The following is a 26,866-nucleotide window of genomic DNA, read 5'->3' as shown; positions in this document are numbered from 1 at the left end:
ACTTTCTTTTAAATAATGACACGGAGGTAGGAAGAAAACAAAACCTTCTGGCCTTAGGAGCAGGTAAAATCTGCCCTCTGATTAAAGAACCACAGAGTTAAACCTGCTGACTGGGAAAAGCAACTTGGACAACGAGCCACTCAGTGGCTAATTTATTTTGTTCTGAAAGTCTGTACTTTTTGCCGAAATGATATATGTGGCTTTCTTTTCTTTTCTTTTTTTTTTTTTTGAGATGGAGTCTGGCTCTGTCGCCCGGGCTGGAGTGCTGTGGCGCAATCTCGGCTCACTGCAAGCTCTGCCTCCCGGGTTCATGCCATTCTCCTGCCTCAGCCTCCGGAGTAGCTGGGACTACAGGCGCCCGCCACTACGCCCGGCTAATTTTTTGTATTTTTAGTAGAGACGGGGTTTCACCATGTTAGCCAGGATGGTCTCGATCTCCTGACCTCGTGATCTGCCCGCCTCGGCCTCCCAAAGTGCTGGGATTACAGGCGTGAGCCACCGCGCCCAGCCATATGTGGCTTTCTTGATTTTGTCTTGCCCATTTGTTATTTCTTCAATCCATTCTTCGCTAATGTTATGGATACAAATGAAAAGGACTAATGACAGAAAATATATTATAATAGGAGATGGGAATATTTGGGCTTAACTAAATCTTCACTGAATATTTAGAGTTATATTTATTGTTCTAGAAATCTATGCTTTTCAGAACTGAAACTTTCATTTGTTATGAATTATTGATAACATAATGTTGGAACTAGGTATAATTTGTATAACATTTGTAAAAATATATTTCAAAAATTTATATAAAATATGAGTCACAAGGATATGATGCAAATGGAATACTTACAGTCCAACAGATTAAACTTGTTGATGAGTGAGTTTTGTTTTTTTCCTTTATATAGTGTTGAGATTTTTAGAGAACCCAATGTGTCTCTTGGGATCAGTATTGTTGGTGGACAAACTGTTATAAAACGTCTGAAGAATGGAGAGGAGCTTAAAGGTATATTCATCAAACAAGTTTTAGAAGACAGTCCAGCAGGGAAAACGAACGCACTTAAAACTGGAGATAAAATACTTGAGGTAAATGATGTTAAAGTACTGTTTTTATTGGAAACATACGGTAAGACAGTGAAATAATCATTTAGCTAGAAGACCTTTCTTTATGTGTTGGGGACCGTGTGTGTACAGTTGGTGTGCTCTATTTATATGCCTTAGTTTGTACATTGTATGCACAATTTATGAGTTTCTCAAGTGAGTGTGGGCAGGGGTAAACAAATAAAATGATAAAAACTTCAGCTGATTGCAAAAAAACACTTTAACTAACAAAGGGCTCTATATAGAACAGGGCAGATGGTAGGCATTATGCTTCTCCCACATTCTTTAACAAGCTCTAAATTTTTTTCTTGAAGCCCTAAATTTTATAATTGTGTGTCAGTAGGATACTTATGCTTGTTTAGAGAAAGAAGTTGACCCTGGAAGGTTGAAGACTCTATTGGGTGAGGGGAGGATCCATGATTCGCACCGGATATGCTCTGTGGGCGCTAAGTTTTAAAGGCACATCAGGCCGAGCACGGTGGCTCGTGCCTATAATACCAGCACTTTGGGAGGCCGAAGCAGGCAGATCACTTGAGGTCAGGAGTTTGAGAGTAGCTTGGCCAATATGGTGAAACCCCATCTACTAAAAATGCAAAAATCAGCCAGGCGTAGTGGCACGTGCCTGTATTCCTAGCTACTCAGGAGGCTGAGACAGGAGAATCGCTGGAACCCTGGAGGTGGGGGTCTCAGTGAGCCAAGATCGGACTTCCCTCCAGCCTGGGTGACAGAACGACACTCTTGTCTCAAAGCAGGAAAAAAAAAAAAAAAGGCATATTAAACCACTGAGAATGCCCTGAGGTCTGAATGTGATGCATTTCTTTGCATTGGGTTAATTGGGTGACACCATGGTGGGTATCTGTAATCCCATAATCTGCTTGTTCTTGATTCATTCTTTATGATGCTAACTGTTAATCATGGTGTTTCAGCTGTGATAGAATACAAAGAGCCCTGGATGTCATGGGTTGGAGTCGGAGTCTGTCCTTTTTATTTTCTATGTGTTTTTGGACAAGTCATTAGACCTACTTATTTTCCGTTTTCAGATAAAATGGAAATGAGAATTCAAAATCGATAGCATTATTGTGAGGATTAAATTAAAGAACTACATAAAAGCTTCTCTGTATATACAAATGTTGAGTTATATTTGTGCTGTGCAATATTTAAAACAATTTTCAAATATACTACTTATGGCAATGAAGAAAATGACCAACAGTCCCTTCCCTTATGGTGTTTACATGATAGTGGGAATGGGGGAATAGACAATAAAATAAGTATATGTAGAATGTCAGATTGTAATAAGTAGCTAGGGAACAAAATAAAGCAGGGGAGGAGGATAAGGAGCGTTGGGGTTGGGGATGGTGAAAGCAATAGTTGCAATTTTAATAGCTTTGTTATGGAAGATGATATTGGGACAAATATAGGAAATGAGAGAGTGAGCCATATAGATATATGGAGGAAGAAAAACATGCAAAAGCTTCGAGGTAGGAGCTTGCCTGGATGTGTTCAAGGAGCAGCAGTAAGTCCAGCAATGATAGCATAGCGTGAACAAGCCAGAAGGGGTAAGAGAAAAGGGCTGAGGAGTGATGGGAAGCCACATCACGTAGATCCTGAAAGCTCTGGAAGGTCTTCTGCTCTGAATGCAGCGGAGAGTCACTGGAGAATTATGAACAAGTAAGTATTGTTTCAAAGGAGTATTCTGGCTTCAGGGGCAGGAATGGAAGCAGGGGCCTCAGCCAGAAGGCTGTTGCAGTAACTTAGGAGAGAAAGAATGGCGGCCTGGACCAGGAGGAGAGCAGTCAGGTTGTGGTATATTTTGCAGGTGAATAATAGGACTTACTAACAGAATGGATGCAAAAGAATAAAGTGGCAAAGATAATTCGAAAGCTTTTCAGCTTGAGGAATCGAAGATGGAATTTCTGTTTGCTGAGATGGGGAAGACTGTGGGAGGAACAGATTTGGGGAGACATGTTTTAGACATGTTAGGCTAAGATGCCTATTTGACATCCATATAATAATAGTCAGTTAGATAAATAAGGAGTCCCATATTCTTACTAATTTTTTTGGTCTTTTTCCTCAGTTTCAGTTAGAGTTTGTCCCCCACTGTGATTATGGATTTGTTTGCTATTCTTTGTAATTCTGTTGGTTTTGCTGTACATATTTAGTGGATTTGTTGTTGGTGATTTGCTTTTGACATTATGTAGTTTTCTTCTGTATTCCTATTAGTTACTTTTTGCCTTAAATTCTATTTTATTAATATTGATAACCTTGTTTTATTTTAGTTATTAATTTACATGGTACTTTGCTTTTTTTTTTTGAGATGGAGTCTCTCTCTGTCACCCAGGCTGGAGTGCAGTGGTGCAATCTCAGCTCACTGCAACCTCCACCTCCCAGGTTCAAGCAATTCTCCTGCCTCAGCCTCCCAAGTAGCTAGGATTACAGGCACCCACCACCACGCCCGGCTAATTTTTGAATTTGTTGGTGTAGACAGGGTTTTGCCATGTTGGTCAGGCTGATCTCGAACTCCTAACCTCAGGTGATCCGCCCACCTCAGCCTCCCAAAGTGCTGGGATTATAGGCATGAGCCATTGCGCCCGGACAGTACTTTGCTTTTTTCATTCCTTCTTTTCCACCATTCTTTTCATTTAGTTTTAGTTGTATTTTTTGTAAGCAACATCCAACTAAATTTTGTTTTTTGAATCTAATCATCTAGAAAATAAGTGAGATGAATTCACTTTTTACTTTGATTGCTGATCTATTGTAACTTAATTTATTAATGTTTTGTATTATATTTTTTCTTAATGTGTTCTGAAATCATCATAAATTTATAGGAAATTACAAAGAAGTGTACAGGGAAGTCCCATGTACCTTTCACTTGGTCACCTCCAATTTTAATATCTTATACAACTATACTATAATAGCAACACCAAGAAATTGACATTGGCTCAATCTGTAGTTTATTCAGATTTCACCAGTTATTCGTGCATTGATTTGTGTGTGTGTTTGTAGCTCTATACAGTTTTATCACATGTAAAACCTTGCATATGCACCACCACAATTGAGAAACTCAGCTGTGTCATCACCACAAAACTCCCTTGCATTACCCTTCTGTATTAGTCCATTCTCAACTGCTATGAAGAAATACCTGAGAGTGTATAATTTATAAAACAAAGAGGTTTAATTGACTCACAGTTCCACATTGCTGGGGAGGCTTCAGGAAACTTATAATCATGGTGGAAGGAGAAGCAGGCACCTTCTTCACTTTTGGTTGCCTCTTCCCTTTCTCTCCCATCCCTAACTTCTGACAACCAGTTTTCTGTTTCTTGATGTCTATAAATATGTTATTTCACAATTGTCTTATAAATGCAATTATGCATTATGTATTTTTTGAGATTGCCTTTTTTTACTTAGCATAATCTCCTTGAGGTTCATTCAATTTGTTGTGCACATTAATAGTTCATTCCCATGGCTGGGTGAGGTGGCTCACACCTGTAATCCCAGCACTTTGGGAGGCGGAGGCAGGAATGGATTGAGTCCAAGAGTTCAAGACTTGCTTGGGCAACATAGTGAGACCCTCTATCTACAAAGAAACTACCACTTTCTTCCTTTTTGTTGAGTAGTTGTCTTTGGAAATTCAGGCTGCCAAAACAAAATACCATAAACATAGAAATTCCATTATAGTTCTGAAGGCTGGGAACTCCAAGATCAAGGCATTGGCAGATTTCAGTGTCTGGTGTGGACCTGTTTTCTGGGGTGTCAGAGATGGTGCCTTCTCTCTGTGTCCTCACATAGTGGAAGGGATGAGCTAGCTATCTTGGGTCTCTTTTATAAGGCCACTAATCCTATTCTTGAGGGCAGAGCCCTCATGACCTAATCACTTCGTAAAGGCCCTACCTACCTCCTAATACCTTCACCTTAGAAGTTAGGATTTCAAGATATGAATTGTGAAGGACACATAAATTCCAACCATAGCAGTGGCATTTCATAATATGGATGTACCAATTTGTTTAATCATTCACCCATTGAAAGACACTTGGGTAGTTTTTAATTATTGACTATTGCAAATAAATCTGCTCTAAATATTTATGTACAAATTCCTGAGTGAAAATAAGTCTACATTTCTGTAGGATAAATACCCAAGGGTGCAATTACTGGGTTTTATGGTAATTGTACTTTTGGTTTTGAAAAGAGTTGTCAAACTCTTTCCAGAGTGGCTGGCTCTACCGTTTTACATTCACACCAGCAATGTGCAAGTTTCTCCATATTCTTACCAACCTTTTCCCTTTACTCTCACACTCAAAACAGAATACTAGATGTGACCAGATGTGTAGGGGTTTACCCCCATACACTAAGCAGTTCTCCAGTCCACACCGACTGGATGTCTTATAATTCTGATACTATGTATCTGGAGATAGTATCAGATCCCCAGCGGACACGAACTGTCTTATAATTTAATTGAATTCCAATACTATGTACTTGGATCTAGCATTACATCACACAGTTAAGGGCTTGGTCCCACAAGATTGCCCCCAGGTCAGACGCCAATCTTAGTAGGTTGTCACCTATACTTCTGACCAACTGGCTACAAACCAGGGTTCCCACATCCCTCCCCTTGAATTTTGTTAATTTACTAGGGCAACTCAGAGAAACACATTTACCAGTTATACAAAGGTTTTAGATGGACAGCCAGATGAAGAGATGCATAGGGCAAAGTATGCAGAGGAGGGCACAGAGCATCCACACTCTGGGTATACCACCTGCTACCCTTCCAGCATGTCAACATGTTCAACAACCCAGCAGCTCATCAAATCTTGTTGTTCAAGGGTTTTTACAGAGCTTCATCTCCAGCCCCCACCCTCACTTCTTGGAGATTGTAGGGGGAATGCAGGGATTCTCTAATCCTTTGGTCTTTGTGGTGACTGGCCCCATCCCGAGGCTATCCAGGGGATCTACCCCAAGCCACCTCAGTAGCATAAACTCAGATGTGAAAGGGGCTATTAATGCATAACAAAAGACACTCCTATCACTCAGGAAATTCCAAGGGTACTCTGCGACAAGAACAAGAACATTTCATATTATACCACAGGCACACACATCTATGTCCTCAGCTTCTCATGTGCTCACTTTCTCCTCAGCCTGCTCAAGTTCAGTGGTTGGTGGCTCCAACCCCTTCCTTGCATGTGCTTCCTACTGTTGATCCTCTTTCCTTTCACTGAACTTGTCTGGGAGAATCACACCCTAGTTAAGTGCAGCTCTGCTTATTCCAGGTCTCTAGCATGGCTGGAGAAATAACCAGCCATGGTATCTGGTCTCATTAGAAGCTCATGAGCAGCCACTCAAGCGGTTCTTTAGTTTTGCCTTGCTGTCCTGTATTATTCTCCTAGCTGGTTCAGTCTCCAGTTTTTATAAGTGATATGATTTGGCTGTGTCCTTACCCAAATCTCATCTTTAATTGTAGTTCCCAAAATCCCCATATGTCATGGGAGGGACCCAGTGGGAGGTAATTGAATCATGGGGGTGGTTAGCCCCATTCTGCTGTTCTTGTGATAGTGAGTGAGTTCTCACAAGATCTGATGATTTTATAAGGAACTTTTCCCCCTTTTCTCGGCACTTCTCCTTCCTGCCACGTGTTTGCTTCCCCTTCCACTATGATTGTAAGTTTCCTGAGGCCTCCCCAGCCATACAGAACCATGAGATAATTAAACCTCTTTCCTTTATAAATTACCTAGTCTTAGGCAGTTCTTTATAGCAGCGTGAGAACAAAGTAATACAACAGGTAACTGTGCCAAACCCCTTATGCCTCTTTCCTTAGTCTTGCTCTCAGTTTAAGGTCCTAGTTTCAGGTTTCGTTGAGAAAATAGAGGCAGTTAAAGGGAACTTCCCCTGCTTCCAGTGCTCACCAAATCTTTTTTCTAATTGCCTCTGTAACAGCAAAGGAACTACATTTGTGCTTCTATCCAAAGCCAATCTCTCTAACTTGTGCAGTAGGAATCATTTCCTCTTGACCGTCCAAGGATATTGACCTTACAGTTGTCATGTCTCTCCTTTATCATCCATTTTTTTCTCTGCACTGTATCATTATTGCTGTAATATTTCCTTCTATCTTAAAAACATCCTACATCCCTTTCCACCCACATTCCTGTTTCCTCGGTCCTCTAATAGCAAAGCAGTCTTCACAAATTATCACTATCCGTTGAGACCACAGAACATCCCAGCATTTACCAAGGCTTTGTTACATTATAGGTTTGAAAAATTAGTTCTGTTAAACATGTTTTGGAAATACAGAGTGTGCTCTTGGAGATTTATGGGCATGTTAGCAAGTTATGTTCTCTGAAATTTTCTATCATAAGGAACTGTTTACACTTACTCAAATTTATTGAACACATAAATAGTTTTAGTAAAAGAACTTGTGGATGCTTTTTGGTACTTCTTTTTAAACATAATTTGAGAAATGTTCAACTACTCAATTGTGATAACAAGCAATTTACTTAAAATATTATGCCTCTGAGCTTAATGGAGAGATGATAAAAGTCCATAGATATTCCCAGCCTCCCTTATCCCACTCAGAATTACGTACTGTGCTCCTGGCAGAGGTGACAGACATCTTAAGGTTCTGTTACTGACCGAGCTACCTGTTTTGGATAATTATATTTAACCAGGGATGTTTTTATTAATGTATTTTTCTTATCTACTTTTCTGAAGGTGAAATGTTACTTTCCTTAAACATGTTCTTCTAAAATTGCCAAGCTTTTTATGGGCCAATCTTATTTTTTTCTGACCGTGGTCTACTCATTAGACTCTGGTTGTTCTTATAACTAGATAATGCACATGAACTTTGAATTAACCTGTCCACAATATCTAGTGCTGTTCTAATTGAAATAACTTGCTTCTGTGTTTCAGGTGTCTGGAGTAGATTTGCAGAATGCCTCACACAGCGAAGCAGTTGAGGCCATTAAGAATGCAGGAGACCCTGTGGTGTTCGTTGTTCAGAGTTTGTCATCCACTCCACGAGTAAGTTTTAGTTCATATTTTCAAAAAGTTTAACAACACTCTGTATACCTGCAGACCAAGCTTTGGCCTCTAAGTATTTTCCACATATTTTCATTGTAGTTCCCAAACTATACTTAAAGTATGAGCTTCATAAAAATTTAGTCATAAAGTTCCCTTTTTTCCCCTCCAGTTTTGATCTTCTGGTCAAATTGGAGTCATTACAGTGTGCATTGGTTTAAGTTACTGCTTCTGGAATCAAACAGACCTGTTTTCAATTTCTTGATTCCTTATTTACCAGCTTTGCTAACTTGCAGGTTACTTTTCTGAGCCAGTTACTTTGTTTATGAAATACTTTGAACAGAGGGTCAGGTGTAAAAACATTGTAGAGATACTATCACATGTTGTGTATATTTATTAAAGGATGTAAAAATAAAAATGTGTTGACATGTTGTACTGTTGTGTGTTCTAATGTTGGAGATTCCAAATGTAAAAACAGCAATATTTAATCATAAAATTTTTCTTTTTCTTCTTTTTTTGAGATGGACTCTTGCTCTGTTGCCCAGTCTGGAGTGCAGTGGCACGATCTCAGCTCACTGCAATCTCTGCCTCCCAGGTTCAAGTGATTCTTGTGCCTCAGCCTCCCGAGTAGCTGGGATTACAAGCATTGCCACCATGCTCCACTGATTTTTGTATTTTTAGTAGAGACGAGGTTTCACCTTGTTGGCTAGGCTGGTCTCAAACTCCTGACCTCAAGTGATCTGCCCACCTTGGCCTCCCAAAGTGCTGTTATTACAGGTGTGAGCCACTGCGCCTGACCTACAATTTTTCTTCTGTAATTAATTACTCCTTTGGTATGGAATTGGAACTCTGATATGAAATGTCAGTGGCAGGATGTGGATTTTATACTACAATGTGCAACAGAAACATCACCCTTAAAACTGGAAGCAATATTCAATATTCTTTTTCTTCATTTTATAATGGAAGACAGCTGTTCAAAACGTAGACACTTCTTTTTTTGTTTGTTTTTGGGGATAGAGTCTCATTCTGTCACCTAGCCTAGAGTGCAGTGGCATGATCATAGCTCACTGCAGCCTTTATCTCCTGGGCTCAAGCAATCTTACTGCCTTAGCCTCCCAAGTAGCTGGGATTACAGGTGCATGCCACTACACCTGGTGAATTTTTTTTTTGTTTTTTGATAGGATCTCACTTTGTTCCCCAGGCTTACATATGCACTTCTAACTGCATATTTTAAAAAATTATTTGCTTTCCAATATAGTTTTATAGTGCATTCCAATTTTTGTATGTCAAGGCAAAAAGAAAATAATACTTATATGGCAAACTGGGTGGGTATATGTTTGGCTATCCCAGTGGTGGGGGCATTGATGGAATATTTTGCATGCTTGTAACCTGCCTATGCACAGTGAGCTGCAGCCTGCATTGGCACCTCTGCTGTGTCACTGCATTTTGCAGTATGGTGCCTTCCATTCTTAGCACCATGTTTACATCATCAAGACTAATTGAGAGAGGTGAGCTGAATAAAGTTCTCTTGTTTTCATAAAATTTGAAATTCAATAAGAATTTTTAGAATTCAGTTTTTAATTCTTACAATATTGAGAATGTAGTTGAGGCCATGGCTTTTATTTCTGGAAACCTAGTTCAACAGGAAAATTGGCCAGATTGTTCTTTGCCAAATTATACTTCCAAATCAATAATTTTGAATGAGAATGAGCCAATCAAATTATACATTTGTGTGGCCAGCTGTCAGTGACCTGCCAAAAAGGCTAAGCTTTCAGTCCAACCTTTGCTAGTGAGCTGAGGTGGAAAGTTTTGTTTGGATGACACAAACAGTGCAATTTCTTTCAATTATTCAAACAAAGAAAATCTCTTCAGCACCATGCCATGCTCAAGTTACTTATTCCCTATGTAGTATAATAGACTGTCACATTGTACATTCAGTTCATCAGGCATTGAACCATCTGTGGTTCTAGCCAAGGGAGCATATCCCATTGATGATGTTAATTACCATGTCCATGACTTGTTCCATTTTCAACTTTGTTTATAGGGCAAAGTGACTCTTTTTTTTTTTTTTTTTTTTGAGACAGGGTCTTATTCTGTCACCCAGGCTGAGTGCAGTGGCACAATCATGACTCACTGAAGCCCTGATCTCCTTGGCTCAAGCAATCTTCCCAGTTCAGCCTCCCAAGTGGCTGGGACCACAGGCATGGATCACCATGCCCAGCTAGTTTTTGATTTTTTTCCCGCAGACAGGGTCTCCCCTTATTCCTCAGGCAAGTCTTGAACTCCAGGCTCAAGTAAACCTCCTGCCTCGGCCTCCCAAAGTGTTGGGATTACAAGCATGAGCCACTGCACCTGGACAGGGCAAAGTGATTCTTATTGAGTGAGGCAAATGAAAGGAGAATCAAGTTTCATGTCTTTGTAAAATGGTGCTGTCTTTGGTTTACTTATTATTGCAAGTAGTACTGATTATCCAGAAATAGAAAATATAGGCAATGCTTAATCATTTTTATCTAGTTTACATTAAATTTTGAACTTTCCTTAAAACCCCCAAAATAAGTCATTTTCTAATGTTGTGCCCATCAAAGGTGATGTCTAAAAGTACCTTGGTCACATAAACATTCTCCTCAACACTATGAATTGAGCGGTTGTTTTTATCTGTGTGCATTATCAGCTGCCTTAGGAGCATCACCAGTACACTTTCTTGGGGTTTTTTTGTTGTTGTTTTTTGTTTGTTTGTTTGTTTTGGGACAGAGTCTCGCTCTTCGCCCAGGCTGGAATGCAGTGGTGTGATCTCAGCTCACTGCAACCTCCGCCACCCAGATTCAAGTAATTCTTCTGCCTCAGCCTCCTGAGTAGCTGGGATTACAGGTGCATGCCACCACGCTCAGCTAATTTTTGTATTTTTAGTAGAGATGAGGTTTCACCATGTTGGTCAGGCTGGTTTCGAACTCCTGACCTCGTGATCCGCCCACCTCGGCCTCCCAAAGTGAGCCACCGCGCCTAGCCACCAATACACCTTTTAAATCTTCTTACCCTGACTTTCTCAAGTGTATTTTCAGCCTTCTGGAAAAATGTGTGTATCTACTTGGATGTACTTGGCAAATACTTGTTTGAGAGTAAGGCCCGTAGAAAGTTTTTCTGTAAGGTAATTTTTTCCACTTAATAACATAACTGCACTTCACAGAAACATCATATATATATTTATATATATATATATCATATATATGACAAGTCAGATAGTTTCTGACTTGTCAGGGAGGCAAAGTGTTTTGTTTAAGATTCTTCAGGACAAGGAACACATGCCTATAAACCCCACCAGTCTTTGAAATCTGACTTAGGTTGTTATATGTATTAAACAGAGATAGAAATATTAGGTACTAGCACAGTGCCTCTTCACATAGCACTGTATATATGTTAATGTATCATTACTGCTGTTTTTTTACATAAATGACACATTTCTGAGACTTTCTCATTTATTCTAAACTTTATTTTCATTCTATATTTATATATATATTTTTATATTAAAAAATCCTTTTGAAATTGGATATCTTCAGCTCATTATGTTTATCATCACGTGTTGCTTTCTTTCTTCCTATATTCCAGTTGTGCTTACCAATACCATTGTTCTATAAGGGTACCTACTTTTTTTGACACATGAACATTTTGCATATTAATCACCTATAAATATATTTTTGCTTTCACGAGAAATACAGTCTTCTGTTTTCCTGAAAGGTGGAGTCTCATTGAGCATTTTGTCTTCTAAATTTTGCTAAAGATATATGTACAGAAGAACATTTCTCTGCTATTTGAAAAACAGTGGGCTGGGCGCAGTGGCTCACGCCTGTAATCCCAGCACTTTCGGAGGCTGAGGTGAGAGGATCACTTGAGGTCTTGGAGTTGGAGACCAGCCTGGCCAACATGGTGAAACCCTGTCTCTATTAAAAATAGAAAAAGTAGCTGAGTGCAGTGGTTTACACTTGTAACCTCAGCTACTTGGGAATGAGGCACAAGAATTGCTTGAACCTGGGAGACACAGGTTGCAGTGAGCCAAGACTGCACTTCAGTGGCCACTGCACTCCAGCCTGGGTGACAGAGTGAGACTCTGTCTCAGCGAATGAACAAACCAATGAAAGAAAGAAAGATAAGAAAGAGAGAGAGAGGGAGGGAAGGGAGGGAGGGAGGGGAGGGGAGGGGAGGGGAGAGGGGCGGGGAAGGGAGAGAGGAGGGGAGGGGAGGGAAGGCAGCGTAAACATTGTGAGTGGCAGCTGACATTCTGTCTCATCCCAAAGCTTCTATTTAGCATCAGCTAATTTTTCTATGGGAGAAAGTAGTAGTGTGGGCAGATAGTTTCTGACTTGTCAGGGAGGCAAAGTGTTTTGTTTAAGATTCTTCAGGACAAGGAACACATGCCTGTAAACCCCACCAGTCTTTGAAATCTGTCTTAGGTTGTTATATGTATTAAACAGAGATAGAAATATTAGGTTACTAGTAGCACAGTGCCTCTTCACATAGCACTGTATATATGTTAGTGTATCATTACTGTTGTTCTTTACGTAAATGACACGTTTCTGAGACTTTCTCATTCTAAACTTTATTTACATTCTATATTAAAAATGAAAATTTAATCTTAAATTGCATTTAGGGGAAAATGGGCTTTTTGTTTTGTTTTTAATCATCTCCAGGCAGGCAGTCTTTTAATTTTCTGAGCAAGGAGTTTTTTTTTGTCTTTTTCTTTTTAATTTGTTTATGTATTTTTTGAATCAGGATCTTGCCCTGTCACCCAGGCTGGTGTTCAGTGGTGCAACTGTGGCTCACTGTAGCCTCGACCTCAGCCCCACAAGTATCTGGGATTACAGGCGCACGCCAACACACCCAGCTAATTTGTAAATTTTTGTAGAGATGGAGTCTCCCTTTGTTGTCCAGGCTGGTCTCAAACTCCTGGACTCCAGCGATCCTCCTGCCTTAGCCTCTCAAAGTGCTGGGATTGCAGATATGAGCCACTATACTTGGCCTATTTTTTTCTTTTAATCTTCATGTCTCTCACCAGATTTTATGCCAAGATTATCTGTGCTAGCTCTTTGAGGAGCTTCTTTTTATAAAATTAAACTGGTTCGTTCATTTATAAACATTTATTACGTACAGCTATGTATTAGGCCATTTCTGAGCACCAGAGAAATAGTGAAAAATAATACTGAGTTCTACTCTCATTAAGCTTATTCAGTGGTGGGAATAGATTTGTTAATTCATCCTTATGCTAATAGTGATAGTGGAATATTGAGTACACACAGTGTGAGAGATAACATGCTTGAACTGGGGGTACAATGATGAATAAGGTAAATCTGTCAAACAGATGTGTTATCCTATGTTCTTGGATAATTAATTAGATCACCCCTAAAACTCTATCTTGCAAAATGTGATGTTTGGATTACAGTCAGTATGTGAACTTGTTTTTAGTCTTTTTCGTCTTCAGCTTCTGGATCTACATACAGAAACCTGCATTTTTATGCCCTGATGGCATATATATAACTTTATAATATTTTAGAGTTATGTATCTTCTCAGGCTTTCCAAGTTTTATTGTTTGCTTTGAATTGTACTTCTCATACTTTTACTCTTTAGATGAAGTTACAAAGTTAAGATTTTAGCTGTTTAAACAAATACATTAAGGAATGTAATGATAGGCCAGGCTCAGTGGCTCACGCCTGTAATCCCAGCACTTTGGGAGGCTGAGGCGGGCGGATCATCTGAGGTCAGGTATTTGAGAGCAGCTTGGCCAACATGGTGAAATTCCATCTCTACTAAAAATACAAAAATTAGCTGGGTGTGGTGGCAGGCGCCTATTACCCCAGCTATTCAGGAGGCTGAGGCTGGAGAAGTGCTTGAACCCAGGAGGCGGAGGTTACAGTGAGCAGAGATTGTGCCATGGCACTCCAGCCTGGATGACAAGAGCGAATCTCCATCTCAGAAAAAGAAAAAAAAAGAAATGTAATGATTGAAAAAAAATTCTCCATTGTGGAATGTCAAGGGAAAAAAAAAGGAATGATTATGTCATTTAAACTTTTTCTTCCCCCCACCCCTTTTTTTGTCACCATAGGTCATTCCTAATGTACATAACAAGGCCAACAAAATCACCAGTAACCAGAACCAGGACACCCAAGAAAAGAAAGAAAAGGTAGCTTGAACTTCTCAAGGATTTAAAAAATGTTTTTGTTTTGTTTTTGTTTTTGTTTTCCATATCTGGGCTATAATAGAAGTGGCTTTTTGATGAGTGTCAGTGTTGTAGAAGCACTATATTTATAATTATTTCCCTGCAAATATGACTGGTTCTTACCAGGATGGAGGACAGAAACCTGGTGCAGCATAGATGCAAAAATACTATAAACGGCCAGTCAGCCATCAACGTCTATAGATTTCTTTCCTGTTCAGACAGGCTGGTTGTTTGTCCATTCCCAGAACATGCCTCTCACACTGAGACTTTGATCTTGCTGCTCTCGCCTGGAAGTCCATTTCCCACATTGCTCTCCCATAAGAATCCTTTTCATTCTTCAAGGACCACATCAAAGGTCATCTCTCCTGAGAAAACTATCCTTCCTGTCAATCAGAATTAATCCTCCATTCCTGTTTGCCCACCTCTATTAAAGTAGAATCTGTTGACCTAAAAATTATTTTAAGATGTGGTGTCAAGTATGGATGAATTTTCATTTTTTCTCATCAAGAGAACTTATTGTTCTCTTGGGGAATTACTGTCCCACTGTTTTAAAATAGACCTCCTTTACCCACTGATTTGCAGTCCAACTCTGCTGTATCTCAGGTTACAAGGGGGAGTCTGTTTCTAAGCTTTCTCTTTGTTCCATTTGATCAACTTGTCTATCCCAGTACAAATGCTGCACTGACGGAATTATTAAAGCCTAGTAATCAATCTTGTTTCCTGATAGAGCACTTTCTTTTATATGTTTCTTCTTCTTAGACATGTCTTAACTATTTATATCATTTTTATTTTCCATATCCATTTAGAATCAGATTATTAAATTCCACAAAAGTTTCTTTGGGGATTTTGGTTGGAATTTTGTTGAATCTATAGATTAACTTAGAAAGAAGTTATATCTTTTGGATGTTGAGACTTTTAAGCCATTAATATGATCTTTTAATTTGTTAAATTCTTTTATTTCTTTTAATTAATTTTTATAATTTTCTTTTCTTTCTTTTTTTTTTTTTTTTTTTTTTGGGAGACAGAGTCTTGCTCAGTCGCCAGGCCAGAGTGCAGTGGCGCAATCTTGGCTCACTTCAACCTCCACCTCCTGGGTTCAAGGGATTCTCCTGCCTCAGCCTCCCAAGTTGCTGGGATTACAGGCATGTGCCACCATGCCCAGCTAATTTCTGTATTTTTAGTACAGACAAGGTTTCACCGTGTTGGCCAGGATGGTCTCGATCTCTTGACATTGTGATCCACCCGCCTCGGCCTCCCAAAGTGCTTGGATTACAGGCACGAGCTGCTGCGCCTGGCCTATAATTTTCTTTAAAAAGATACTGAAATCTTGATTTATTCCTAGGTATTTTATTTTGCTATTTAATGGTATCTCTTTAAACTGTGTTTTCTGTTTGTTTCTAGTATGTAGACATAAAATTGACTTTTATATATTTTTTTGACATCTTGTAACATTATTCTTTTAAAACATACAATAATCTAGTGGAGAATACTGGGAAAACCATAATGGTGAAACAAAAAAATAAAAATATAAACCTACCACCTAAAGATAAACTTATTAAACTTTTCATATAGAACCTTTTAGTGTCTTTGTGTGTCTGCTCCATATATATATATATATGTATATATGATATTTTTAATAAGAATATGAATCTCAAATTCTTATTCTATGTAGATTTTTATTTTTGGATTTTCTATACATATAATAAATAATAAACTCTTTGGAATAAGGTAGTTTTCTTTTTCCCTTTCCAATCTTTCTTTCTCTCATTTTGTTGTATCTGCTAAGACCTCCAGTACTGTGTTTAGTAGAAGTAATGATAGCTAACATTCTTGTCATTTTTCTTCCTGATATTTAAGGAAAAGCTTTTAATATTTCACTGTTGAATATGATGTACTGTAGGTATTTGTAGATAATCTGTCATGTAACTGTCTGATGGGTTCATCTTACCCACTGCCCAAATGCAGTCGATTTATCAAGACAGGGGAATTGCAGTAGAGAAAGAGTTTAATGCATACAGAGTTGACTAAATGGGAGACCGGAATTGTATTATTACTTGAATCAGCCTCCCTGAAAATTTGGAGGCTAGGGTCTTCTTTCAAAGATAGTTTTGGGGGTAGGGAATGGGGAATGCTGATTAGTTTGGTTGGTGATGAAATCATAGGGAGTCCAAAACTGTCCTCTTGTGCTGAGTCAGTTCCTTGGGGGAGGTGAGGCAGAAGACCAGAGAAGTCAGTTTACCAGTCTGGGTACGTCGGCTGATCCATCAGAATACAGAGTCTGGAAAATACCTTAAACACTAATCTTAGTTTTTATAATAGTAACATTATCCATGGAAGCAACTGAGGAGGTTAGGAATCGTGTGGCTTCTGACTGCATGACTCCTAAACCATAATTTCTAATCTTGTGGCTAATTTGTTGGTTTTGCAAAGATGGTCTGGTCCCTAGGCAAGTAGGGGGTTTGTTTTGGAAAAGAGCTGTTACCATCTTTGTTCCAAAGTTTAACTATAAACTAAATTCCTCCTATGGTCAGCTTGGCCTATGCACAGGGATGAACAAGGCCAAGATATTGGAGGTTAAAGGCAAGATGGAGTTGGTTAGGTCAGGTCTCTTTCACTGCCATAGTTTTCTGACAGTTATAATTTTTGCAAAGGTGGCTTCAATCAGGTTAAGGAAATACTCTCTTTCATTCCCACTTTGCTAAGAATTTTTACCATGAATGGCACTGGCATTGAATTTAATCAGATATATTACTAATCTCCAGTGAAAGAAGTATGTGCATCTATAAATTTTTTTCCTTGAATCCTTTAATGTAGTAAATTATATTAATAGATTTCAGAATGTTGAACCAATCTTGAATTACTGGAATGCAATTTATTTGTTTTGTTTTGTTTTTCCCCATTGCTGATATTTATTTTAGGATTTTTCCATCCATGGTCATGAGTGAGATTTGCCTGGAAATTTTCATTTATATACTGTCCTATCTGGCTTTGGTTATGGTAAACTACTAAAATGATCGGTAGGAGCATGTGTTCTTTTAAGTTCTCTGAGAGTTTGTATAAAAAAAGAAATTATTGGCCAGGTGTGGTGGCTCATGCCTGCAATCCTAGCACTTTGGGAGGCCAACGTGGGCGAATCACAAGGTCAGGAGTTCAAGACCAGCCTGACCAACATGGCGAAACCCCGTCTCTACTAAAAATACAAAAATTAGCTGGGCGTGGTGGCATGCACCTGTAATCTCAGCTACTTGGGAGGCCGAGGCAGGAGAATCACTTGAACCTGGGAGGTGGAGGTTGCAGTGAGCCAAGATGGCGCCACTGCACTCCAGCCTGGACGACAGAGCGAGACTCTGTCTCAAAAAAAAAAAAAAGAAAAGAAAGAAAGAAAACATTATCAATTCCTTCAATCTTTAGTCAAGCTACCCTATGAAGCCGTTGTGGGCCTGTGTTTTCTATGTGGGAAAAATTTTAAATACTGATTTAGTTCTTTAATAGTTATTGAATCATTCAGATTTTCTGTTTCTTCTAGAGTCATTTTTGGTCATTGACTCTTGTAGGAATATTAATATCACCTAAGTTTTTTACATTTGTTGGCATAAAGTTGTTTGTGTATTCTTTTTTTTTTTTTTTTTTTTTGGAGACAGTCTTGCTGTGTCACCCAGGCTGGAGTGAAGTGGCATGGCATCAGCTCTCACTGCAACCTCCGCCTCCCAGATTCAATTGATTCTCATGCCTCAGCCTCCCGAGTAGCTGGGATTACAGGCATGCGCCACCATGCCTGGCTAAATTTTTGTATATTTTTTAGTAGAGACGGGTCTTACCGTGTTGCCCAGGCTGGTCTTGAACTCTTGAGCTCAGGCAATCTGCCCACCTCCGCCTCTCAAAGTGCTAGGATTACAGGCCTGAGCCACCGTGCCCAGCCATTTCTCTTAACTTTAATCATCTCTGCTCCGTTCATAGTAGTTCTTTTTCATTCTGAAATAGGTAATTATGGCCAGGCCTGGTGGCTCACTCCTGTAATCCCAGAACTTTAGGAGGCCTAAGTAGGAGGGTTGCTTTAGCCCAGAAGTTCCAAGACCAGCCTGGGCAACCTGGGAAGACCCTGTCTTTACAAGATATAAAATATTAGCTGGGTGTGGTGGTGTGCACCTGTAGTCCCAGCTACTTGGGAGGCTGAGCTGGGAGGATCACTTGAGCCAGGGAAGGCCGCAGTGAGCCATGGTCACACCACTGCACTCCAGCCTAGGGGACAGGGCAAAACCCTGTCTCAAAAAAATTTTTAAAAAGTAAAAAATAAAATAAAACAAATAATAATGAAAAATAAAATAAATTGTAAAAAATAAAATTGGTAATTATTTGCTATATCTTTTTCTTGATTAATCTTGAAAGTAATTTTTCATTTAATTTTTTTTCTGAAGAATTACCTTTTGAAGTGTGTTCGTCTTATCTGTTATATCTTTTTTCTGCTTAATTAATTTTGTTCTCATCTTTATATTGCCTTGCTTCCTTGTTTGAATTCATTCCCCTTTTTCACCCCTTAATAATCTTTAGTTAAATGCAGAGATTATTTATTTTCTACTTTCTTTCTTGTCTAAAATAATCATTTAAGGTTATAAATTTTTTCTTTCTTTTCCTTTTTTTTTGGAGACACAGCCCTTACTCTGTTGCCCAGGATGGAGTGCAGTGGGGCAATCATGGCTCACTGCAACCTCACTGCCAGTAGTCCTCCCATCTGAGCCTCCCAAGTAGCTGAGACCACTGACGCGCACCACCACGCCCAGCTAGTTTTTTGTATTTTTTTTTGAGATGAGGTTTTGCCATGTTGCGCAGGCTGATCTCAAACTTCTGGGCTAAAGCAATCTGCCTACCTCAGCCTCCCAAAATGCTGGGGTTACAGGTTTGAGCCACTGCCCCTAGCCTAAGTTTTGCTAAGTTCCTGTTTACTACATTCTAAAATTTTAAATTGAATTTCTGTTTTTTGGTACTAAGGGTTTTTTGTTTGTTTGTTTGTTTTTGTTTTTGTTTTAGGTTCCAATGTGATTTCTCTTTGACCCAAAATGTATTTAGAAATATATTTTGAAGTTTCCACATGAATATTTTTAAAAATCTTTTTGTTCTTATTTTCTAATTTAGCTATAATCAGAGATTGTTGTGTATGTAATATTAATTCTTTGACATTGGTTTAGACATGTTTTTAATGGCCTAGCACATAGTTATTATGAAATGTTATATTTGTGATTAAAAAGGATAGCTATTATTTAGTTATTGAGTACAGGTTTTTATAAAAAGTTGATAGATCAAACTAACTATTTGAGTTATTCCGATTTCTTATACTTACTGATTTTTTTTGTTAGCATAACCTAATGATTGCCCCTTTTGATACTAAAATTAGTCTGTTTTTTGTGTATTTTTAGTTTTTATTTCACATGTTTTCAAGTTAATTTATTAAGTACATCCAAGTTTAAAATTTTTATATCATCCTTGGGAAATTGGCCCTTTTATTAATATGTGGCAGTGTTTAGTAATACCTTAAACATCTGTTTCACCCACTGATACAGTTTGGCTGTCTCCCCACCCAAATCTCACCTTGAATTCTCAAGTGTTGTGGGAGGGACCTGGTGGGAGCTAATTGAATCATGGGGGTGGGTCTTTCCTGTGCTACTCTCGTGATAGTGTGATCTGGTGGTTTTAAAACCAGGAGTTTCCCTGCACAAGCTCTCTGTCTTTGCCTGCCACCATCCACATAAGATGTGACTTGCTCCTCCTTGCTTTCCACCACGATTATGAGGCCTCTCCTGCCTCATGGAAATGTAAGTCCATTAAACCTCTTTTTCTTCCCAGTCTCGGGTATGTCTTTATTAGTAGCATGAAAATGGACTAATATACCCACTATCACTGAAACCATGTTGACTTTCTTTTTAAATTTGCCTGGCATGTTGGGTTGGAATTTGTTAAGCCACACACATAAAATGAAGTCAGGTCTTTAACTTCAGTGAATCTAGATTTGTATGGAATTCCTTTTTTTTTTTTTTTTTTTTTTTTTTTGAGACAGAGTCTCGCTCTGTTGCCCAGGCTGGAGTGCAGTGGAGTGATCTCTGCTCATGCAACCTCCACCTCCCGTGTTCAAGTGATTCTCCTGCTGCAGCCTCCTGAGTAGCTGGGATTACAGGAGTGCCCACCATGCCCAGCTAATTTTTATATTTTTAGTAGAGATGGGGTTTTACCATGTTGGCCAGGCTGGTCTTGAACTCCTGACCTCAGGTGATCCACCTGCCTCAGCCTCCCAAAGTGCTGGGATTACAGGCATGAACCACCGCACCTGGCCTCTTGTATGGAATTCTTAAGGTGCACCTTTTTCCTCTTTTTCTCTTCCACCTCAAGCTAAGACAAAGACCAGGAAATATATCTTCTGTGATCAATATTTTGGTTTGTTTATTTTTTTAAACCTTTATCTACTACAGATTTCACCCCATTAGGAAAAAAGACATAACTGAATTGAACCCATGGGACATCTTTAATTACAGACATATACATGGGGGCCAGTCAAGACACTGACTCCTTGAGGATTTAAGGAAAGAGTTTTTGCAAAAAGATGAGGAAAAGTGTCATTAGGTTGTTTACCAAATTAAAGGATTGTCTGTTTAACCGGATTGGCCACTGTCTTTCAGTTCAGATTTTAATCACAAAGATTATATTCAGATTAGCAGTAGCACATGTCATATGATCAGGCTGTTGCGGGTTTTTTTAGAGGGACACCTATTAATAAGCATAGGTAATATATAAGATTCCAGAAGATGGTGATTATTGCTTGCAGAGGTGTTTCTTTTTCCCTACAGATTGCAGGTAATTAGTTGCAGAATTCTTTGTCAATCTTTTAGAGGTACAAGCCTTTATTTTCAGGGATAGGAATTTGGGAGGGTGATATTTTTAGTCTAACTTCCCACCTTCCTTGGCCTCAAGGGGGCACTTGGGACTCATTAAATCCTTATCTCTCATTAAATAAAAATGTGTAGATACTGGATGATTATATTTGTAAAAATGTCTAGAAAATACAATCTGTAGTGAGAGAAAACAGATCAGGGGTTCCTTGGGAATGAGGTGTCAGGGGAAGAGGTGGGAAGGAGGGATTTAAAAAAGACATGAACAGATTTTTAGGGATGATGGTTATGTTCACTATCTTGATTGTGGTGATGGATTCAAATTGTATCCTTTAAATGTGTGCAGTTTTGTACATGTCAATTATACTTCAATATATTGAATTAAAGCTGTTAAAGACAAAAAAATTCCTGCTATCTTGCAGCTTGCATTTCTAGTGGGGCAAGGCAAACAGGATAGAATCAGTAACTGCTACTTTATTTTTATTATTTTTATTTTTTTTCAAAATGGAGTCTCCCTCTGTCACCCAGGTTGGAGTGCAGTAGTGCAATCTCAGCTCACCGCAACCTCCACCCCTCAGGTTCAAGCAAATCTCCTGCCTCAGACTCCTGAATAGCTGGGACTACAGGTGCACACCACCACACCTGGCTAATTTTTTTATTTTTTTAGTGAAAATGGGGTTTCACCATGTTGGCCAGGCTGGTCTTGAACTCCTGACATCAGGTGATCTGCCCGCCTCAGCCTCCCGAAAGCTGGAATCATAGATGTGAGCCACCATGCTTGGCCAGTAACTGCTACTTTAAAGTAATTTGGGGACAAGACATGGAAACCCACAAAATGTGACATCTGGAAGGGACTGGAATTTAAGCTCCATGAGGGCAGGGACCTCATCTGTTGCATTATTACTCTCCCTCTATCACCCAGAACACTGCCTGGCATCATATATATTTCTTGAATGAATAAAGAGTCCTAAAATCAAAAGAGATCTCTGGCTTTAGGTTTCCAAGGATTGGCAGATGCCCTCCAGGCAAGTGTCACCTTCCAGTGCTCCACTGGACCTCCTGATTTAGGATTTTTGTTTCTGACTTCAGTCACATGTCACAAAAGCACTGTTTAAACTTTAATCTGTCATTTTTATGTGGTTAAGAAGGGTTCTTCAGAATATCTAATCTACCCTATTGCTGGAATTTTGTCAATTCATATGTAGATGCAAAGATGTGAACATTCATCAAGTGTTTATTGGTTACCTATAGTGAACCAGTTACTGTGCAACAATCTGGGGATATAACATCAAAAAGGAAACATATAAGGTAATACTCTGTGGGGACACAGACAATGAACACCACGTAGGTGAATGAACTTGTTACTACTCCAGCCACATCTGGGAACAAGATAATGTAATCAGTTCAGGAAAATTCCACATAAGATCCCAGGAAAGAAAAAAGTAAATGTGTGATTCTTATCAACTTTGGACTGCTCCATTAAACCAATTGAATTTCAATACATGGCAAGGATATTTGCATTCAGTAAAAACCCCAGTAGGAGCCCAGTGATACCAAAAGTCAACTGAGTTATTTGTCACAAAGAAAAACACCTAGCCACTGCATTAATGTGGCAACAGGAGAAATCATATCAGAATCTACATCTTCATTACAGATGGTCTTTTAGTGGTTGCAGAATGCTCTTTTTACTGTATTACTTTTCTCTGAAATTGCATCTTAGATGCCAAGCATTTTACTACATTCTGGAATGACAAGGCGCCTTCACCATAAGAGGCATTCAGATCATGGTGCCACATGTAGTGAAATAAAGAGAATGTAATTACTATGAAAATAAAAATGTGCCCAGCATGCTTTGGGAGCGTACGCTTTTCAAGGTTAGGAGGCCAGGAGACTAATCTATCTCTTTAAAAATTATTATCACTAGAAGAAGTTTTTTTTTGTTTATCTTATTTTCTCCTTAATATAAAAGCAAGACATGTTCTCTAGAATCATTGACAATACAAATCACCTGAAACTCATTTCTAACAGAGGTCTAGGTTTGGTTTGAGATCATTCACTTTAAAAAGAGAGAGTGACTAGCCGGGCGTGGTGGCTCACGCCTGTAATCCCAGCACTTTGGGAGGCCGAGGTGGGTGGATCACCTGAGGCCAGGAGTTTGAGACCAGCCTGAGCAACATGGTGAAACCCTGTCTCTACTAAAAATACAAAAAAAATTAGCCGGATATGGTGGCACATGCCTATAATTCCAGCTACTTGGGAGGCTGAGGAAGGAGACTCGCATGAACCCAGGAGGCAGAGGTTGTAGTGAGCTGAGATCTCGCCATTGCACTCGAGCCTGGACGACAAGACTGAAACTCCATCTCAAAAAAAAAAAAAAAAAAGTGACTAAAAACAAACGAACAGAAAACTAATGAGCAGATCTTGAATGAGTCTCTAGTTTTGTTCTAGTTTGCCTCAGTTCACTGTTTTTTGACCTGTTTTGCATTACGTAGAGTGAAAGAATAGGCAATCAGGATTTATAGAAATACTGGCCAGGCACAATAGCTCATGCCTGTAATCCCAGCACTTTGGGAGGCCGAGGCAGAAAGATCATCTGACAGGAGTTCAAGACCAGCCTGACCAACATGGTGAAACCCCATCTCTTCCAAAAATACAAAAATTAGCCAAGTGTGGTGGTACGAGCTTGTAATCCCAGCTACTTGGGAGGCTGAGGCAGGAGAATTGCTTGAACCCAGGAGACGGAGGTTACAGTGAGCTGAGATGGCACCACTGCACTCCAGCCTGGATGACAGAGTGAGACTCTGTCTCAAAAACAGAAAAGAAATACTAGTATTAACTGTAGGTTCCTAAAAACTCTTGGCTATTTTCTAAGGTTTTCTTCAGTGTTATTTCACATATTCTCTTTCTTCAAGAGATTATGAACTTTGATTATGTGAATTTGGATCCTTATATAAAAATGATTCTGAGTTTGTGGTTTTTGTGAAAAAGAGATTCTTAAAATTATTATTGAAAGGCTTGTACATTTAAAGTAGTATAACTTTAGTCAACTATTTTCTGGAAACTCTGGGAATATTACATTTAAATAATGCTCACTTCTATAAAACAATCAGAAAGAGATTCTTTATTTTGAGAGATTTACATCTAATTTATTAATATGCTCTGAAGGTAGGAAAATATTTCACACTCAAAATGAAAGGTAAGGACTTTTCTTTCTCCAGTGCAGATACACAATGTATTCAGCTTCTGTCCTGCAGCTATAGCCATATGTCAAATGTAGACATAGGAATGTAAAACCCTACTGGTTTTACGTTAAAGAGCTGTTCTTTCCAGTAGGACCCAAGACATGTTCTTGTACAAAAAGACAGACAGGCAAACAAAAAGACTAAAAAATGCATTCTCTGTTGTCTCTCAATCAATCGAGAATAGATCTTTATAGAAGCAGCATATTATAGATTCTCATCCCAACAACTCTAAATGGTCAGACCATAAAACCAAACTTCATTTATTCCTACTATCAGCGAGGAATTACAAGTACATATCAGAACCAAACTTGGTTTCATATCAGAAACAAAATCATAGAACTGGAAATAAAAATCAGAGAAACTGTCAAAAAAGCAAAGTTTGTTGCCACTTGGAATTAACTGTGGGTGCCAAAAAATCATGTAAATGGGCTTAAACAGCTCATGAATTGCATCTCTGAGGCATCACGATTTAATTGGTTCTGGTAGGTGAGTCTGCTTGAGCATCTCTGTGGGACCTCCAAAACTGTTCAAAGTATAATTTAAGAAAAAAATAAAAACATGACTGAAAATTATGCAAAATGTGCAGGTGCCAGGTATTTGTTTAACTCATTAATGAGGGAACCAATAAGATGGTAAGCCTGGTTCAGAGAGAATTGAAGAGAGTGAAGTGCTATTGAAGAGAGTGCTAAAAGAAAGAATGCTTAAGATTCCAATTTAGATACAAAACTGGTTAATGTCTTACAGGGCAATAAAACTGTAACCTTTGAAGTGATCTTTTCTACAGGACTAAAATCATTTGCATCTCTACCAGACAAAATTAATATGCAATGACATTGAACAAGAATTATTTGCATCTCTGACATTTTTCTAAGGTTAATAATGCGTCAGGGAACCCAAACAGCACAAGTGACAACCAGTTGTTTAGTCATTCAGCAAATAGTTCAGGGAGGCCTACTGTGTTCCCAGGACTGTTCTCAGAGTTGAGGATACCAGAGTCTGTTTTGTGCTCTACCCTCGTGAAGGTCATAATCACCTGGTCTAGTTGTACATCCCTTGCTCCAGCTGCCTTTGCCACATCTGGGGAGAGCCTGGCCCTGTACACACCCTTCTGTCACGTGCAGTATCTGGCAATCCACATTCAGACTATAAGGAGACCAGGACATGCTTATTCTATATTCTTTTTCAAGAATATCAGTAGAAGCTAAATAAATAAATCAGTGGTACAGTTTTGCCTTAGATATGAAAAATTCCATTAAAGAGAATTCATCTTTTTTTTTTTTTTTTTTTTTTTTTTTGAGACGGAGTCTCGCTCTGTCGCCCAGGCTGGAGTGCAGTGGCGCGATCTCGGCTCACTGCAAGCTCCGCCTCCCGGGTTCACGCCATTCTCCTGCCTCAGCCTCCCGAGTAGCTGGGACTACAGGCGCCCGCTACCACGCCCGGCTAATTTTTTGTATTTTTAGTAGAGACGGGGTTTCACCGTGTTAGCCAGGATGGTCTCGATCTCCTGACCTCGTGATCCGCCCGCCTCGGCCTCCCAAAGTGCTGGGATTACAGGCGTGAGCCACCGCGCCCGGCCGAGAATTCATCTCTTAATATTAGTTTAAAACCTGGCTGTCTTTGTTCTGAGTATTGTCTTTGATATAGAATATCCTGGTTCTGAGGAAAAGGTTTACTGAAAAGAGTTCATTTGCCTTTACTCTTCATTTCACTCAGTTTTAAGTTTTTTTTTCAACTTACAAGAATTAAAGAGACAAAGTGATCACATTTCTGTATTCTCCTATTGCCTAAGAGGCTTTTTGTATTTGGCATCTTCTGCCATCACTGTTGCGTTTTATAGATTTTTGGATTTTCTACAAGTGTATATAGTTTCTGCTTTGGTTCGACATTATCTTAAGTAAATATGGGTGTGTGCTTTCCTTTATGACTCTCAAATAGTGTTTTCTATTTTGGAGGAATTTATTACAAGCCTGCTTTCTGTAATGGACCACTCATTGGCCACTTACTGAAGTGTATCCTGCCATTAGTGGTTTTGTCATATAAAGCATAATTGAATGTACTTTACTGAAATCCTGTAGCATAATCCAGTTATTTTGTTTTTTGTGGAGTGCTTGGGTATATCGGCTCCTATTCTTTTTAGCAGCTTGAGTCTCACCGTTGAGTTTGGCATGTTTTATTTTTCCCAGCGTTCAAGAAAATGTCTTCATTCTGTGGAGGTAATTTGATCATAGAGTTTAGTTATACTTTAATTGTGTGTATGAACCAAATATTGATGTGCTGTATCATTTGGTATGTGAATTGAATGAATATTTATGGAGATATAATTATTCATCATGAAGATATCTCTTTTTGAAAATGTTAAAATGTGTGTTGACCATCTATAAATTATAGATGAATACATTTTCAGTTAGAAAATCTTGGTATGTCAGGTGTCTTTTAAAGACTAAAA

At 39.0% G+C, this 26,866-nt stretch overlaps 1 protein-coding gene across 14 annotated transcripts in view; it reads left to right on the top strand.

The window, feature by feature from the left end:
• The window catches only part of PATJ (PATJ crumbs cell polarity complex component), a 421,434-nt gene that overhangs the window by 159,138 nt on the left and 235,430 nt on the right, over positions 1-26,866 (top strand). For 13 of the 14 annotated variants that reach the window (XM_063817330.1, XM_016919657.4, XM_016919650.4 and 10 more), the window contains 3 exons: positions 903-1,080; positions 7,990-8,100; positions 14,190-14,267. In XM_063817330.1, coding sequence (XP_063673400.1) covers positions 903-1,080; positions 7,990-8,100; positions 14,190-14,267 — 367 coding nt within the window. The remainder of the gene's footprint in view (positions 1-902; positions 1,081-7,989; positions 8,101-14,189; positions 14,268-26,866) is intronic. The other variant, XM_063817311.1, reaches the window with a different exon arrangement.

Source organism: Pan troglodytes, chromosome 1, assembly GCF_028858775.2.
Source record: "Pan troglodytes isolate AG18354 chromosome 1, NHGRI_mPanTro3-v2.0_pri, whole genome shotgun sequence".
Lineage (NCBI taxonomy): Eukaryota > Metazoa > Chordata > Mammalia > Primates > Hominidae > Pan > Pan troglodytes.
This window is presented reverse-complemented; position numbering and strand designations above follow the sequence as displayed.